The sequence below is a fragment of the Orcinus orca genome, chromosome 17 (assembly GCF_937001465.1).
Source record: "Orcinus orca chromosome 17, mOrcOrc1.1, whole genome shotgun sequence".
NCBI classification, from domain to species: Eukaryota; Metazoa; Chordata; class Mammalia; order Artiodactyla; family Delphinidae; genus Orcinus; species Orcinus orca.
Genome location: NC_064575.1, coordinates 13,386,362 through 13,404,818, shown reverse-complemented (window position 1 = coordinate 13,404,818; position 18,457 = coordinate 13,386,362). Strand labels below are relative to the sequence as shown.

General features: G+C 37.2%; 1 protein-coding gene across 1 annotated transcript in view; it reads right to left on the bottom strand.

Annotated features, from left to right (window-relative positions):
* PREX2 (phosphatidylinositol-3,4,5-trisphosphate dependent Rac exchange factor 2) overlaps positions 1-18,457 on the bottom strand; it is a 288,257-nt gene that overhangs the window by 81,288 nt on the left and 188,512 nt on the right. Inside the window, exons 33-34 of the mRNA XM_004274946.3 lie at positions 14,285-14,387; positions 11,395-11,538 (exon numbers count right to left, since the gene is read on the bottom strand). Of these exons, the coding sequence (XP_004274994.1) occupies positions 11,395-11,538; positions 14,285-14,387 (247 nt within the window). The remainder of the gene's footprint in view (positions 1-11,394; positions 11,539-14,284; positions 14,388-18,457) is intronic.

The following is an 18,457-nucleotide window of genomic DNA, read 5'->3' as shown; positions in this document are numbered from 1 at the left end:
ATGAAAGGGAAAAACCTACAACCAAGATTACTATACCCAGCAAGGATCTCATTCAGATTTGACAGAGAAATTAAAATCTTTACAGACAAGCAAAAGCTAAGAGAATTCATCACCACCAAACCGGCTTTACAACAAATTCTAAAGGAACTTCTCTAGGCAGGAAACCCAAGAGAAGGAAAAGACCTGCAATAACAAACCCAAAACAATGAAGAAAAAGGTAATAGAAACATGCATATCAATAATTACCTTAAATGTAAATAGATTAAATGCTCCAACCAAAAGACACAGCCTGGCTGAATGGATAAAAAAACAAGACCTGTATATACAGACTGACAGTGAGGGGATGGAAAAAGATATTCCATTCAAATGGAAATCAGAAGAAAGCTGGAGTAGCAATTCTCATATCAGACAAAACAGACTTTAAAATAAAGACTATTACAAGAGACAAAGAAGGACACTACATAATGATCAAGGGATCAATCGAAGAAGAAGATGTAACAATTGTAAATATTTATGCACCCAACATAGGAGCACCCCAGTACTTAAGGCATATGCTAACAGCCACAAAAGGGGAAATCGAAGTAACACAATCATAGTAGGGGACTTTAACACCCCACTTTCACCCATGGACAGATCATCCAAAATGAAAATAAATAAGGAAACACAAGCTTTAAATGACACATTAAACAAGATGGACTTAATTGATATTTATAGGACGTTCCATCGAAAAACAACAGAATACACTTTCTTCTAAAGTGCTCATGGAACACTCTCCACGATAGATCATATCTTGGGTCACAAATCAAGCCTTGGTAAATCTAAGAAAATTGAAATCATATCAAGTATCTTTTCCGACCACAATGCTATGAGACTGGATATCAATTACAGGAAAAAAAACTGTACAAAGTACAAACCCATGGAGGCTAAACAATGCACTACTAAATAACCAAGAGGTGATTGAAGAAATCAAAAAATACCTACAGACAAATGACAATGAAAACACGACGGCCCAAACCCTATGGGATGCAGCAAAAGCAGTTCTAAGAGGGAAGTTTATAGCAATACAATCCTACCTCAAGAAACAAGAAACATCTCAAATAAATAACCTAACCTTACACCTAAAGCAATTAGAGAAAGAAGAACAAAAAACCCCAAAGTTAGCAGAAGGAAAGAAATCATAAAGATCAGAGCAGAAATAAATGAAAAATAATTGAAGGAAACAATAGCAAAGATCAATAAAACTAAAAGCTGGTTCTTTGAGAAGGTAAACAAAATTGATAAACCATTAGCCAGACTGATCAAGAAAAAGAGGGAGAAGACTCAAATCAATAGAATTAGAAATGAAAAAGGAGAAGTTACAACTGACACTGCATAAATACAAAGGATCATGAGAGATTACTACAAGCAACTCTGTGCCAATAAAATGGGCAACATGGAAGAAATGGACAAATTCTTAGAAAAGCACAAGCTTCCGAGACTGAACCTGGAAGAAACAGAAAATATAAACAGACCAATTACAAGCACTGAAATTGAAACTGTGATTAAAAATCTTCCAACAAACAAAAGCCTAGGACCAGATGGCTTCACATGCAAATTCTATCAAACATGTAGAGAAGAGCTAACACCTAACCTTCTCAAACTCTTCCAAAATACAGCAGAGGGAGGAACACTCCCAAACTCATTCTACAAGGCCACCATCACCCTGATACCAAAAGCAGACAAAGATGTCACAAAGAAAGAAAACTACAGGCCAATATCACTGATGAACACAGATGCAAAAATCTGCAACAAAATACTAGCAAACAGAACCCAACAGCACATTGAAAGCATCATACACCATGATCAAGTGGGGTTTATCCCAGGAATGCAAGGATTCTTCAGTATATGCAAATAAATCAATGTGATACATCATATTAACAAATTGAAGGAGAAAAACCATGTGATCATCTCAATAGATGCAGAAAAAGATTTTAACAAAATTGAACACCCATTTATGATAAAAACCCTCCAGAAAGTAGGCATAGAGGGAACTTACCTCAACATAATAAAGGCCGTATATGACAAACCCACAGCCAACATCGTTCTCAATGGTGAAAAACTGAAACCACTTCCACTAAGATCAGGAACAAGGCAAGGTTGCCCACTCTCACCACTATTATTCCACATAGTTCTGGAAGTTTTAGCCACAGAAACCAGAGATGAAAAAAATAAAAGGAGTCCAAATCGGAAATGAAGAAGTAAATTGTCACTGTTTGCAGATGACACGATAGTATATATAGAGAATCCTAAAGATGCTACCATAAAACCACTAGAGGTAATCAATGAATGTGGTAAACTAGCAGGATACAAAATTATTGCATAGAAATCTATAGCATTCCTATACACTAATGATGAAACATCTGAAAGAGAAATTAAGGAAACACTCCCATTTACCACTGTAACAAAAAGAATAAAATACCTAGGAATAAACTACTTAAGGAGACAAAAGACCTGGCTGCAAAGAGCTATAAGATACTGATGAAAGAAATTAAAGATGATACAAATAGATGGAGAGATATACCATGTACATGGATTGGAAGAAACAACATTGTGAAAAATGACTATACTACCCAAAGCAATCTACAGATTCAATACAATCCCTATCAAACTACCAATGGCATTTTTCAGAGAAATAAAACAAAATATTTCATAATTTGTATGGAAACAGAAAAGACCCAAAATAGCCAAAGCAATCTTGCGAAAGAAAATCGGAGCTGGAGGAATCAGGCTCCCTGACTTCAGACTATACTACAAAGCTACAGTAATCAAGACAGTATGGTACTGGCACAAAAACAGAAATATAGATCAATGGAACAGGATAGAAAGCCCAGAGATAAACCCAGGCACATATGGTCACCTTACCCTTGATAAAAGAGGCAAGTACATACAATGGAGAAAAGACAGCCTCTTCAATAACTGGTGCTGGGAAAAGTGGACAGCTATATGTAAAAGAATGAAATTAGAACATTCCGTAACACAAAAATGTACTCAAAATGGATTAAAGACCTAAATGTAACGCCAGACACTATAAAACTCTCAGAGGAAAACATAGGCTGAACACTCTATGCCATAAATCATAGCAAGATCCTTTTTGAGCCACCTCCTAGTGAAATGGAAATAAAAAAAAAATAAACAAATGCTACCTAATGAAACTTAAAAGTTTTTGCACAGCAAAGGAAACCATAAATAAGATGAAAAGAAAACCCTCAAAATGGGAGAAAATATTTGCAAACGAAGCAACTGACAAGGGATTAATCTCCAAAATAAAGAAGCAGCTCATGCAGCTCAATATCAAAAAAACAAACAACCCAATCCAAAAATGGGCAGAAGACCTAAATAGACATTTCTCCAAAGAAGATATACTGATTGCCAACAAACACATGAAGGATGCTCAACATCACTAATCATTAGAGAAATGCAAATCAAAACTACAGTGAGGTATCACCTCACACCAGTCAGAATGGCCATCATCAAAAGATCTACAAACAATAAATGTTGGAGAGGGTGTGGAGGAAAGGGAACCCTCTTGCACTCTTGGTGGGAATGTAAATTGATACAGCTATTATGGAGAACAGTATGGATGTTCCTTAAAAAACTAAAAAGAGAACTACCATATGACTCAGCAATCCCACTACTGGGCACATACCCTGAAAAAAACGTAATCCCAGAAGAGTCATGTACCACAATGTTCACTGCAGCACTATTTACAATAGCGAGGACATGGAAGCAACCTAAGTGTCCATCGACAGATGAATGGATAAAGAAGATGTGGTACATGTATACTGGACTCTAGGACATGGGGAGGGGGAAGGGTAAGCTGGGACGAAGTGAGAGAGTGGCATGGACATATATACACTACCAAATGTAAAACAGATAGCTAGTGGGAAACAGCCGCATAGCACAGGGAGATCAGCTCGGTGCTCTGTGACCATCTAGAGCGGTGGGATAGGGAGGGTGGGAGGGAGACGCAAGAGGGAGAAGATATAAGGATATAATATGTATAGTTGATTCACTTTGTTATACAGCAGCAAATAACATGACAATGTAAAGCAATTATACTCCAATGAAGATGTTAAAAAATAAATAAAAGCAACAATGACAAACAAAAAGAAAGACGTATAGATAAAGAGAAATCTTAGAATACTACTTTGACTCCAATGTTCAGTTACTTTAGTTAAAAATAAATAAGCACAAACACATATATAACTTCCCATTAATTTTAAATGTCTTTTGAGTAATATATATTTCTTTCATAACTAACGTTTTTGGTTGTTTCTTTTTCCTTTAAACTTTATGCAGTGGTATTGTTAACCTTTTGGAGAGGAAATGAATTATAGGAAAGTATCTAGAAATACAAGATTTCCTTTTGAGAGGTTGCCAGGAATGGCAGGAACAGTGATGGATCCAATTTGGAAATGTAAATTATTTCCCCTTGAAATTATTACTATTAATGAGCCTCAATTTTCAGCAGACTATTTCAAACTGGATAAAAGAATAATCTTTCAAAATCACTAAATGCAGTAGTCTCTAAACTAATAACGTTTCCTCAAATTGATAAAAACATCACCATTTTGGTGGCAAAAATAGGAAAGTCACTGCTAATTAGTTTTAGCTGTGTTGTGTTTTCTATCTATTCAGATTTCTAGAGCACTGAAGAAATGACAAAAGTTTTAGAGTATTGCTAAATTTAATTTTTTTTCATGGCATTATTGGCTTATAACTGAGCAAAGCACTTGTGGAAAATTAAGACAGAAAGCTTCCTACATTTGCTTTAGAACAGAAAATCGAATCTGTGGGCTTCTTTCAAGGATTATTTGTTTATTCCTTATGATTTCTGCTTTCGTTAGAATATTCACAACTGGTTCAGCAAGCTTCTGGGCCTGAATACACACAAGAAATACAGGAAGTCTTTCTGATAAAACAATCCTTAAATACATGCCACATTCCCTTCAGTTAACAAAGTGTTATTTGCGAAAGGCCAATATTCCAGGAGGATTCAGTCTATCAGCAGTCATACTTCAACGTGAATTCCTCTTCTGAGTTGTAAAGCTAATAATGAAAGCCCTTGCACTGGAGTAAAAGCATAACTTTCACTGCTTAGTAACTTAGTGTGACCCTGGGCATGTTAATTAATATCTGAGATCCTCAGGTTCCTCGTTTGTGAAATGGAAAATAAGAGCACTTACTAATTATGGTTCTTGAGAAATAATTAAATTAAATAATAGGATTAAGAGAGCCCATGATTATTCTTATCATTTATGGAATGTATTTTCTGTACAAGGCAAGGTGCCCAATGCCCCCCAGGCATGATCTACTTCAATTTCCACAGGAGATATAGATGACGCTTGGCTGTGCTGAGCCAAACAGGAAGTTTGGGGATCTAAGAGTAGGGTCCATGCAAGGACATTTGAATTTGTGATTTAAGGTCAGAAAGACTAGAAGGCGACCACCAGGAACGGGAAACAGGGGAACTAGAGGCAGGGGGTTGGGAGTGGGAGGGAATAAGAAAAACCCTGGTATCTAGTTTCTATTTGGCCAGAATGCCCAGTCCTGCTCTAAAAGCTTGTTACAATAGAAAAACAAATTTTCTTTATATTTCTTAACGATATTTTCAAATTAACACCAGTTAAGATTCACAATTATGTAATTTTTTTTTTAAATGAGAAAAGAGTTTAACAGTGTTGCAAAGAGTCTCAGCAATATTTTCTGGCTCATGTATAGAGTTTTAGGGAAATGAACTAAAAAAAAGATGAGTTTTATATTTAAAAAGTAAACTGTGCATGGCAAAGTAGAAGAAGGAGAACATTCCCTATTTTTAGGTGAATAGTTTGGTTATTTATAGCTATTTTTTTAATAAAGAGAATGGAATGACATTTTACCAAACTAAATTTCTATTCTCAGCAAAAAAAAAAAAAAGGTTAAATATATAATAATGTCCAAACTTCAAAGTTTGACCCCTCTTTTGCACTTTCTTGTCTACTTTTCTTAATTCTCATCCATATAATATTTCTTAAAAATAGTATTGACATATTTGAATAAATATTTAATTTATTTAAATGCACTTAATTAAAAGCAGTATTTAAAATACAACTCGAATTTGTTTGCTTGTTTAACTTCTACTACTTTTGAATTTAGAAGCAAAACATTCCATTAAATGTAGGTACAGTCTGTAAAAAAGGAAAACATAATGAATGTTAGCAGAAATTAAAGATTAAATTATTCTAAGACTGAAAATGAGCCTCACTTCCACTCACTCAAAATGCATTTCATGGCTTTTTCAAGAAAGGGATTAATCAGAAATCTCTGAGGAACAATTTTAAGAATAGTTTCAATCAACTAACACCCTCTTCTGATAGTGCAACAATGGTGCTTTATTGGTTAAATAAGACACTACATACGCACTGTTACAAATCTCCAGAAATGGTCACAATTGGCCAGAATTCCTCAGAATTGGTTGCAACGTTTGTGAGGAAGGCAAGTTTTGTCCATGTTGCCGTGACCAACGTTGCAAAAGGCTGTGCTGCTTTGTAAAGAGAGGGGGGTTCACAGGCTCAGGTATCCACTCTTAACATTCAGGAAATCTCAACTCTGGGAATTGTTCCTTCCTCTTTTCAAAAGGTATTTAATGTTTTGTTTATAAATACTGTGCAAAACCCAAATGGAAAACGAAAGGCTTCATCTTTTAAAGGATCTTAAGAAGAATTCTGCAGGAAAAAAAAACCGCATGAATGAAGGTAACTTAGAAACCGACAATGTTTACAACAAAATAGTCCCTTTTGTTTAAAAAACAGAAAATGCTCAAGTTTCTGGGTGATTTTAATTATTCTCTGAGAATAGAAAGACATCTCTTAAAGAGGTAAAAGTTAGCAGTAACAGTTTTGGGTGCCAGCTTTTTGCATAGGGGGTGAAGAAACCAAACAGCCCCAAGAATGTGCTTGTGGAGAAGGAACCAGCGTTGCACGTCCCATTTAGTTTAAGGAAAATCACCACCAGAGACTCAGGGAATAGGTACTTAACAACACTTTACAAGGAAGGGACACCACATTCCAAGACATAGTACATAACTAAAGACATAGTACATAACTTAAAAAAAGACCTTTATCTGATACCATGTCCCAAAGAGGTAGAATACACGGGTCTAGGAACCAAGGGTAGAAGCAGAAATAGCCATGCTAGCATCTGTGGAGGGTTAAATTGTATCCCTGAAAAAAATATGACAAAGTCCTAACCCCCGGTGGCTGCAAATGTAACCTAATTTTGATATAGGGTCTTACAGATGAAATCAAATTAAAATGAGGTCACACTGGATTCGGGTGTGCCAGAATCCAATGACTGTTGTCCTTTTAAGAAAAGGGAGATTTGGACAGAGACACAGAGACAGACACACAGAGGGAAGAAGGCCATGTGAAGACAGAGGCAGAGACTGTAATTATGCTGCCACAAGCCAAGGAATGCCGGTAACCACCAGACGCCAGAAGGGGTAAGAAAAGATACTTCCTTAGAGCCTGCCAAGGGGACATGGCCTGTGAACATCTTGGTTTCAGACTTCTAGCCTCCAGAACTATGACAGAATACATTTCTGTTGTTTTAAACCACCCAGTTTGTGGTCATTTTTATGGCAGTGTTGGGAAACATCAATTCCAGTGGCTCACTTGGGGTATGTGTGCTTCCCATCCCTGAAACTCTGGCTCCATAGTTTTAAGGTTCCTGATCCCCAAAGGGGCACACTTTCCCTAGGAGACAAAGAAGGGGCCCCACTGAACTGTAAACTCTGGTTGACACCCAGGCACCTGAGTCTCCTTGTGCCAAGGCACTGTCCAACAAGAAAAGAAATCACTATCTTGACAGGCTAATCTACCCGATCATCATAAGGCAGTAGGGCTACTGTTACATAACGAGGATAAGAAGCAATATGTCTGGCATTCAGGTAATCCGCTCAGGTCCCTCTTGGTACCCCCTCGCCCAAGTTTGATGGTAAATGGACACACGCAGCAATCCGGGCCTGAGAAGGGCGTAGCGACACCAGGGAATCAGGCCTCTTGGGGCTGAAGGTCTTAGTCGTGCCACCGAGACCAGCAGAGGCTCAGGCTGAGAACGAGGCTACCATACAAAGGATGGCATAAGAGGGAAAATGAGAATCTGTCGTAGCCCCAAGACCCTCGGCAGCAGCAAGGACTATAGCTTGTCCCATTAATATGCTGCTGAATTATTCCCCCAGGAACAGAGGCCCATCACAGTCAGGAAGGACACCCTCCCTACACAAAGGAATAGATGCGGACTATGGCAGATACTCTAAAGCTACCCACTCAGAGCCCCTTTCAGAAACGAAGGGCTCTTTGCCCAGCTGCTGTGATTGCCAGAAGACATCCCTCAGCTGTCAGCTCTACAGGGCATCTTCAGCCTCTGCTAAAAAAAAACTGTCCCACCCAAATCACATCTCCTTCTTGGTGTAGCCCAAGTCCTAATGAGCTAACAAAGCAGAAGCAAAAAGGCCCAGTTCTCATTGCCCCGGCTCCCCAGAATCTAGATGTGTCAAACACTTGTGAAATGGATTAATGTAACTAAGCACAGATTAACTAGATAACTGCACAGTGGTTTATAATCCGCATAGCTCTGTGCTTTCTCACTCTTGGTGGATAAGCTTCTAAAATATACTGGTATCTGGGCCCCACCTCCCAGAGATTCTGACTTCATTGGTTCAGCGTGGAACCAAGGAACCAAGCATGGGTATTTTCTAACACGTTCCCAAGGTGATTAAAGGCAGCCACCTTGAGAACCACTGAGAGAGCATGAAAGCAAGCCAGGGACCCTGGATAGCTATCTTCCTTGGACTCCCATTTCCACCCAGTTTATAGTTACTTGCTTTATCTTACCAAGGGCTCAGGGATCCTAAAAGGATTAATTCTCTGACTTGTAGGAAGTAATTCTAGAAGACTGCTTTAGTGTGATCTTTACCTTCTAGCATTTTGGTTATGCTTTGTGCTGACTTTTCTGTCTGGCTGTTTCTGTGGTCCAAACCTTGCAAATCTGCCTTTTTGCCATTTTGTCTGCCTAGACTCTTTTTCTCCAGCAGCTCTGGTTTTTAGCAACGTACGTTCCCTAAAAGTTTACCCTGCTTGCCTCCAACCCTGGAATTCCTGATTTACTAGTTGGTCCCATCTCTGCAGGGGGCCCCATTCATCCATGTGCCCTCCTTTGCCCAGACAAGAAAAAACGAGAAGGCAGGACATATGCTTTTTGTTCTAGGTACATGGTACCACGGACAACCTTAGGAGCGCTGACTCTAATACGTTTCCCAGGAAATTTTCAAATTCACCTACTTTTCTCTTTATTATTTGCTAACAAAGACTCACATACCCACAAAACTAAAATCCTTCCATTAAACGTTCATCCCAGGAATAGACTCCATTTGGAATCTCTCCCATTTACCACCACTTTCAAATACCAGATGGTAATCGCCGCTCAAGCTAGGGCTGAATTTCCTGTGCTTCTCTCAAGCTGATGAAAACTCAGAGTTACTAATGATTCCTCATGGGAGTTTTGTGAATGCCGCGGAACCTCTGCAACTCCTTTAAATAAACAACCTTATCACTGACAGATTTTTAATGAGACAGACTATTTTCCAGTCTTCTTTACCTATCTGTGACCTCCACTGCAGAAGTGTTTCCACTGTCGCCTCATCAAATCATTTTTCATATTTTACTGCTGTGTGAATGCTAAAACCTAATGTTTGCTAGAGTTTTTCTTTACATTACACTGTAAAAGCAACAGTGTACTCAATGAAACCATATATATTTCAGGATTGTTTTTAAATTAGCTTTAGCCACAGTTAAAAAATAGAGGTTACTTGCAAAATCATGTTTTCCCTATGCACACTGGCTGCTGGGTATGAATATTCAGCTATTTATGGTTGGTGTGTCACAAATGTAATCACTTTTTTAGAAAAGATGATTAATGCCATCTGTCATCTCAGTAATGATTTCAAAGACAGAATTTTTTAAAAGAGAGAAATAAAGGAAAAGAAATGAAGAGCCTTTAACAAGGGCAAGGTCTGGTTAAACCCTATAAAAGTTAATATTCCAGACCAGCAGCCTTTCCTTTCTTCTAAAACTACTGATCTCTGTAATGGCTTTTAACATATTTTAGGCTAAACTATTCTCCTAACATAGTTCCAAAGGTCTATTTTTGCTCAATTTCTTTTTTATTTCTTTTCATTGCAGATTCTTGTATTACCTACATAGACCCTATCACATAAATGAAAATACTTTCGAATAACTCCTAAGATCTCTGTGCTGAAATTTTTCTTTGCTTAAATGTATTCTTGCCAAGTATCTGAGGTAGTCATTTTTAAACTATGGCAATTGAAGGAAGAGTAATCTATCTTTTAGAATTATAACAACATGCATGTGGTACAAAGCAGAATTTTCACTTGGCAGTGAATTTAGATTTCATATGCCTCTCTGTTCTTCCGTTACTGAGATGGATTTGATTCCTCTACTCTTCTCATTTTTTATTAGAATATAAAAATTCTACAGCAATACCAATGCAGTCTTGAAAACTCAAAAGAAAAAATGAAATGTTCTGTGGTACCACTCAGAGAAATTGATACAATCTTGATCACAGCATGAATTAAAAAAAAAATCATACACAAAAAGATACTACACAATAATCTGAATTTATTTCTGATCTTTTCTGGCAGAATCTGTGACCACAGAAATAAAAAAGATCCAGGACCTTCCCTGGGAAATCACGTCACTGCAAGGATCTTCTTATTCATGTTATTCTTAATTTCTTCTACTGCAGTTAACACTCATTGTTTATTTGCCAAAACAATTTTTTTACTATGAAAGGAATACATTTTTACTGACAAAAAAATTGACACAATGCAAAAAAACTTAAAGATTAAAATATCATCAATTTAATCATCCAATGATACATTTTACACACATGTAAGTATACACATACATGTATGACATAATTGACACTATAATATAAATTCTTTTTTGTAATCTGCGTGGGTATATTATCAAACTTCTTCTACCTCATAAAATATCTTAACCAACCAGTTTTAATGGTTCTACCATAATTTACTTAAGCCAAATTAATTTATCTTTATTTAAGCCACTCATGCCTTATTTCTCCACTATAAATAATGCTGCAATCCTATTTGATAAATATTTAAACCATACAAAATTCTTTCCTTAACAAACATTCCCACCAGTAAACATATTACCTAGGTACTATGAATAAATTTTTGAATTAATGAACAAAAAGGATAGTCACAAGTACATTTTAAAAAATTGATAAAGATAAAATAATTTAAGTACATGAAGTATAGTAAAGAAAGCAGTTTACCTTGTGCAAAAAGAACAGGATGAATTTTAAACCCTCCTCCGTTTTTCAACCTTTGCGGCAGTTGTTCAAAATGATAACTATCGATGTAGAAGTAAACTTTCAGAGCTTGCCGGCTTCCTTCAGCTTGATAAGTAAGAGGAACATCTAAAATGACATTTAATATTATATTACTTCCTAAAATCAGGATATTTTATTTAGTACATTTGTTAAGCTTTAAAAAGAATCCCGGGGCTTCTCTGGTGGCGCAGTGGTTGAGAGTCCGCCTGCCGATGCAGGGGACACGGGTTCGTGCCCCGGTCCGTCCGGGAATATCCCACTTGCCGCGGAGCGGCTGGGCCCGTGAGCCATGGCCGCTGAGCCTGCGCGTCTGGAGCCTGTGCTCCACAGCGGGAGAGGCCACAGCAGTGAGAGGCCCGCGTACCGCCAAAAAAAAAAAAAAAAAAATCCCGAAAATTACTAGAAACTAATATATTAAAAGTACCCACGTGTATTAAAGCTCAGGTTTGGCATACTGACAGTGCTATTTGGTGAAAGAGTATTAAATCAGGTTCTCATTAGCTAAAGCAACAGATTTATTACTGTACTGTATATAAAATTCTGTAATAGAAAACTTCGTTACACTTTAACACAACAGGTGTCTCACTTAACTAAATGAGAAGTTTAGCTACACATGGTTTGGAATCACAATTTCCCAGGACAGCTGCCTCATTCATATTTTAGTCAAGATGAGTCCTTGGGGCACACTTCTGAAGTAGTGTGCAAGAAACTGAGCTCATAGCAACCATTATCACAATTAGCACATGTTTTGCAAGTTCCATTCCCCGAGCACCAGATCAAAAATGCCCTACCTGTCCCTTCATTTTCATCCTTTGCTCTTTTTCTATTTCCTGTCATGCATTCATATTATCTTCTAATTTATTATCAAAATAACTTATTTATCTCACTTATTATTTATCTCTGTTTAGTTCTCTATTGTATCCAACACTTGGCCATAAGTAGGCACTTAAGAAAATTTCGATGAATAAATGATTATAATTTCTAGATAACAGATTAAATGAATATTTATTGAGTCCCTATTTATTGTACTAGACATTGGAAATGTGCAAATAAGTAAAAACCTTTCCCAGACCTGAAATATCTGTTTAGATCTTCTACCATAATACATAGGGGATCCTCAGACCTATGAACAAACAAGAAACAGAAAAATAACAAACTGCTGAAGATTTCTTGGATCGACAGACACATTTTAAACCTATTTGTGACAATGTTGAAATGGTAGATAAATGATCATAACTTGCAGAAACTATAGATTAAGCCCTAGGTGTTGCTATTTCTCTGGATGTATACTTCTAAAACAATGCCTTTGTTAGGTTTAATGATGGCCAATTGCTAAAGAAAAGGGATACTTTTCAATCTTTCAATTCAATTTCATAAAGTAACTTCTTTGCAACATTAGATACAACCAAGTTCTGTTGAAATTCTATTCTTCATTCTGCACAGCAAGTTTGTTTATCCTTCTACGTTTATAACCATAAAGTCTTTGTGCCTGATGCACTGTATAAACTGAATTGATATTTGTTCATTCATTTACTTGAAAAAAAATATTGGCCTTTTTGTTCCAGGCATCTCTTGAGTGCTGGATATACAGCAATGAACAAGATAGGTTTTGCCGTCTTGGAAATTGTACAGGATGAATAAATGAATCAAGATAGTTAATGTGATTATATTTGTACACACTAAATTTTTTGACACTTGGATAAAATAATTTTTAATTTTCATTTTTAAGCTGGCAAAAATGTAGACTATGTGTCTAATTCTTCAGAATTAAATTATAAATTCTATCAATTATTGTCAGATCAAACAACTATAATGTCTCTGTATATTCTTGGCTCTAAACACTGTTTTCATTGCTTGCTAACACACTGTCTACAGGATCAACTGAAGATAAGGAGTGGAAACCCAATTCAATCAATTTTGCTAAGTAATAATTATATATTTGAGTGAACGTTTTGCTGGCCTCAGAGATTATCCACATAGCCAGAAATGTTAGGGCAGTTCTTTTATTAAAAGAAGTCTTGAAATGAAAAAAGCAGCAGAAAGGACAAATGTTCTGTGATCCCACTTATATGAGGTACGTAGCGTAAGCAAATTCAGAGCCAGAAAGTGGAAGAGAAGTTACCAGGAATTGGAGAAGCGGGGGAGGGTAGTGATTGTTTAAGGAGTATGGAGTTTCTGTTTGGGAAGATGAAAAAGTTCTGGAGACGGATGGTGGAAATGGCTGCACAACATTTTTTTTTTTTTTTTTTCGGTACGCGGGCCTCTCACCGTTGTGGCCTCTCCCGCTGCAAAGTACAGGCTCTGGACGTGCAGGCCCAGCGGCCATGGCTCACGGGCCCAGCAGCTCCGCGGCACGTGGGATCCTCCCGGACCGGGGCACGAACCCGAGTCCCCTGCATCAGCAGGCGGACTCTCAACCACTGCGCCACCAGGGAAGCCCCATGCACAACATTTTGAATGAACTTAATACCACTGAATTGTACACTGAAAATGGGTTAAATGGTAAATTTTATGGTATGTATATTTCACCACAATAACAAAAAAGAAAGAAAAGGCAATCTTGAGTAGCACAATATTTGACACACACACTCCGAAAAAGTTTTAGAGGTCAGACTAATAGCTAAAAACAAAAGTATAAAATTAGCTGTAAATTTAATTTATATATACTTTCTATCACTTCCCCAGTTGGTTATTACTATTTTACCCTAAATATAATATTTTATATAAAACTTAAACTGCATATCAAATATATTCATATCAAAGTTATGACATATGTTGTCGTCTGATGCCAAAGAAATTTTACAAAACATACATGAAATATTTAACTACTTACTTGCAACCAGTGGTTCCTCTTCTGATGGTTTAAAGTAAAAAGAAACCTTTTCCAAATCAAATAGTGCAACCAGTGTATCTTCTAGCATGGCTTGTTCATCTGTCTAGAAAGAAATAAAAACAATACATGATATGATAGGATTGTTTGGGATAAAACATAATATAACATAATACAACGTAACAACTCCAGATCAAAACTAGGTTCACTTGTGTTTTATTTAAGTACAAACCAAATTATCAACACATCTAAGAATTTACTGCCTAAAATGAAATTAACAAATCCTCAGTTATGTTTCTTTTGTAGTTTTATATTTTCCCTTTTCTCTGCTGTCTAAATGATTTTTTCAGTCTATTTTGTAGCTAGATTCTAGTTCTATTGATTTTGTTTATTAGTTACAGATGTGTACACACAAAAAAATGCTATTTGCCTCTAAATCTCTATAATCTGACAAATATAACAGCTGAAAGACAAAAATATTGTTTTCTTAAAAAGCCCAGTACATAATGGTCATCGTACTTTACGATAAGATAACCTGTGCATTATTCAATTTGCAATTTGTGGAAACTGTGATAAAAGCAATTTGCATGTATGTAATGATTTTTCTTCCAAAGAGCCTGGGGACAAGAATCATTTTCACTTGCCTTTATGGGGCCTTAATCTAGAATCTTGTGAATATGAGATTTGATTTGTTTTAATCATTCATTTCATTCCTACAGCATATTTTACAGCTGAGGCAGGTAAGGCCCAGACATGGTAACAAGTTCACTGCATATCTCAGTGACATCATCTTTCTATTATTGGATCTGGCCTTCCTATTAGCAGTTCAGTGCACTATCTAAAGTCTTTTACTAATTTCCTCATGAAAGAATAATTAACCTAATCATACACAACTTTTCTTTCAAAGGTACATTTGTTTCCTTAAGAATGTCAATGATCCATTTTTTTTTTTTTTTCAGTACACGGGCCTCTCACTGTTGTGGCCTCTCCTGTTGTGGAGCACAGGCTCCGGACGCGCAGGCTCAGCGGCCATGGCTCACGGGCCCAGCTGCTCTGCGGCATGTAGGATCTTCCCGGACCGGGGCACGAACCCGTGTCCCCTGCATCGGCAGGCGGACTCTCAACCACTGTGCCACCAGGGAAGCCCAAATGATCCTTTTTAACAATAATTTTAACATGCTTTACCTGCATTTTAAAAGTTGCTGTAAGCTTATAGCCATATTTTGGGGGCAGCATGAGTAGAGGGTGAAGGAGATGGTAAAGAATTTCCATTGTGTATGGGAAAAAACCCACTAAGGCAGCCTCAGACCCCAAAGGAGGACTGCATGGATACCGAAAGGTTAATAGCATCATCACCTTTGTACCTTAGTTTGGTACTTAATATAATGGATGGTACACAGTAAGTGCTGGATAAATGTTTATAAGACTGTTACTTTTTAAAGTCCTTTGAAGCAGCAGAAAAATGCCATGAATCTGGAATTGTAGGGACAGGACTAAAGAACCAGCATTCTTCCAATTAAGAGGAATACACGCAGGAAGAAATGTCCCAAACAGGTTGCGCTCTGATTGTAACTTGCAGATGTGGCTAAAGCCATACCCAAGGACCTAGGACTGCACTCAGAGCCCAGGAACACACAGACCGCCAGTGCCTGCAGCTCCCAGGGAGCTCTTCACAGTTCTAGGAGGCCCTAAGCGCTCTTGTTACAAAGGCAGAAAGATTACAAGTTTCTTTGACTTTTTTTTTAACTACCTTTGAATTTTTTTAATCAATTCTTTAAATAAACTTAAGGGTTTCATAAGACCTATTTAAAACAACAAAACAGCTTTCTTGAGATGTAATTCACATACCATAAAATTCACCCATTTTAATATACAGCTCAGGGGTTTTTAGTATATATGCAGAGTTGTGTAACTATCACCATCATCCGATTTTAGAATATTTTCACCACCCCAAAAAAGAAACTCAGTACCCATTAGCATTCCATATACCTTCCTCCAATCCTTAGCCCCAGGCAACCACTAGCCTATTTTCAGTCTCTAAAGTTTGCCTATTATTACATAATAATGTAATCAAATAATACGTGGTCTTTCGTAACTGGTTTATTTCTCTTAACATGTTTCCAAGGTTCATCCATGTTGTAGCATGTATCAGTACCTCACTCCTTTTTACTGCTGAATAATATTTCATTGTATGGATATACCCCAACTTGTTTATCCACTCATCAGACAGCTCATGGACATTTGGGTTGTTTCCACTTTTCAGGTATTATGAATAATCTTGCCAGGAACATTTGTGTACAAGTTTTGTTAGAATATAAGTTTTCTTTTCTCTTGGATATTACCTAGGAGTAGAATTTCTGGGTCATATGGAAATTCCACATTTAACAATTTGAGGAACTGCCAAAATGTTTTCCAAAATGGCTGCACCATTTTCCATTCCCCCCAGCAGTGTCTGAGGGTTACAATTTCTCTACATCCTCACCAACACTTGTGCCTGTCTGTCTTTTGGATTGTAGCCATCCACATCACTGTGACATAGTATCTCATTGTAGTTTTGAGTTACACATCCCCAATGGCTAATGATGTTAAGCGTCTTTTCATGTGCTTTTGGCCATGTTATATCTTCTCTGGAGAAATGACCATTCAAATCCTTTGCCTGGGGCTTCCCTGGTGGCGCAGTGGTTGAGAGTCCGCCTGCCGATGCAGGGGACACGGGTTCCCAGTCCGGGAAGATCCCACATGCCACGGAGCGGCTGGGCCCGTGAGCCATGGCCGCTGAGCCTGCGCGTCCGGAGCCTGTGCTCCGCAACGGGAGAGGCCACAACAGTGAGAGGCCCGTGTACCGCCAAAAAAAAAAAAAATTCTTTGCCTGCTTTTTAATCGAGATGTCTTTTTATTCTTTAGTTTTAAGGATTCTTTATATAGTCTGGATATGTCACTTACCAGATGTATGAATTACAAATACTTTCCCCCATTCCTTGAGATTTCAAATAAATGTACCAGCACTTGCCTAGACAATGGCAGTTTTTAAGAACAGAAATGAAGCCTCATTCATTAATTAATTTGTTCAACAAATACTTAAAGCCTACCATGTATTAGGAAGAGTGCATCTTATCTTACGTAATTTTTATTTGATAGGCAATGATTAATTAGTATTTATTTTGTTTTTAAACACTTTTCAAGGGACTTATTTCAAAGTTTTCATTAATTAAATCTTTCTTATTTGGTTATATTAGCAACCAAATAAAAAATTCATCACCCACATGGAGTATATAGAGTCTTTTCAAAAGAATCTAATCCTGTTTCTCTGAATTTCATTCAGCTGAATGGACTTTCTTACCTTACTATTCCAGAACTTTTTATGACCGTGCAGTACAGCAATTACCCCCCTGTCCTCAATACCATTGAAGAAAAACATTATTTTGATGTATAAACTCATATACAATCGTTTAAAAACTCAACCATGTTACTTGGTAGCTACATTTTCTATGTGTACTTTAACAGATAAAATACCGTCTCACGTTTCAAATCAAAATTATATTTAACACGCACCTTAAGTTTAAATAAACTGAACATATTTGCCTTTATACATCATGACAACTATCAGAACCAGAGGAAGTATATGTGAAAAAACTCTAAGTTCACCACAGTTTTATCAAATATTCCGAGATGCTTTCTTCATCTCCGCTGTGGACAACTGATGCATAAACACGGAATATTTTACAGTAATTAAGGCAATGTTCTTAGATTTAACAGGAAAAACATGCACACAAAGGAAGGAAATAAAATCATTTAACACATGCAAATTCTAACCAGATTGTCAGACAGTATGGCATGCAAGTTGTCAGAGCTCTTCTAAGAGCATGTTCCAGAACATCAACCTCAGGGGGAGCTCGGGTCTCATGGCAGACTCTTCCTTCTGGACTGCAAATAAGCAACCGCAGCAGATACTCTTTCCTCTGCTGACCTTTCTCGGCCGGTGCTTAGGGATACAGGAATTGGTAACAGATGGAGGCTTTCTCAGCTTTTAGCAGCCATTGAGAATAAAAATCAGGAAAGATATTTCCACATACTTATTAAAGTTATATTTGCCCATGGAAAAACATATCCTTTTAAAGGAGCTGGATGACTGTGGATACAATAACGAAGAACCATGTTTTATTGGGAATAGGTCCC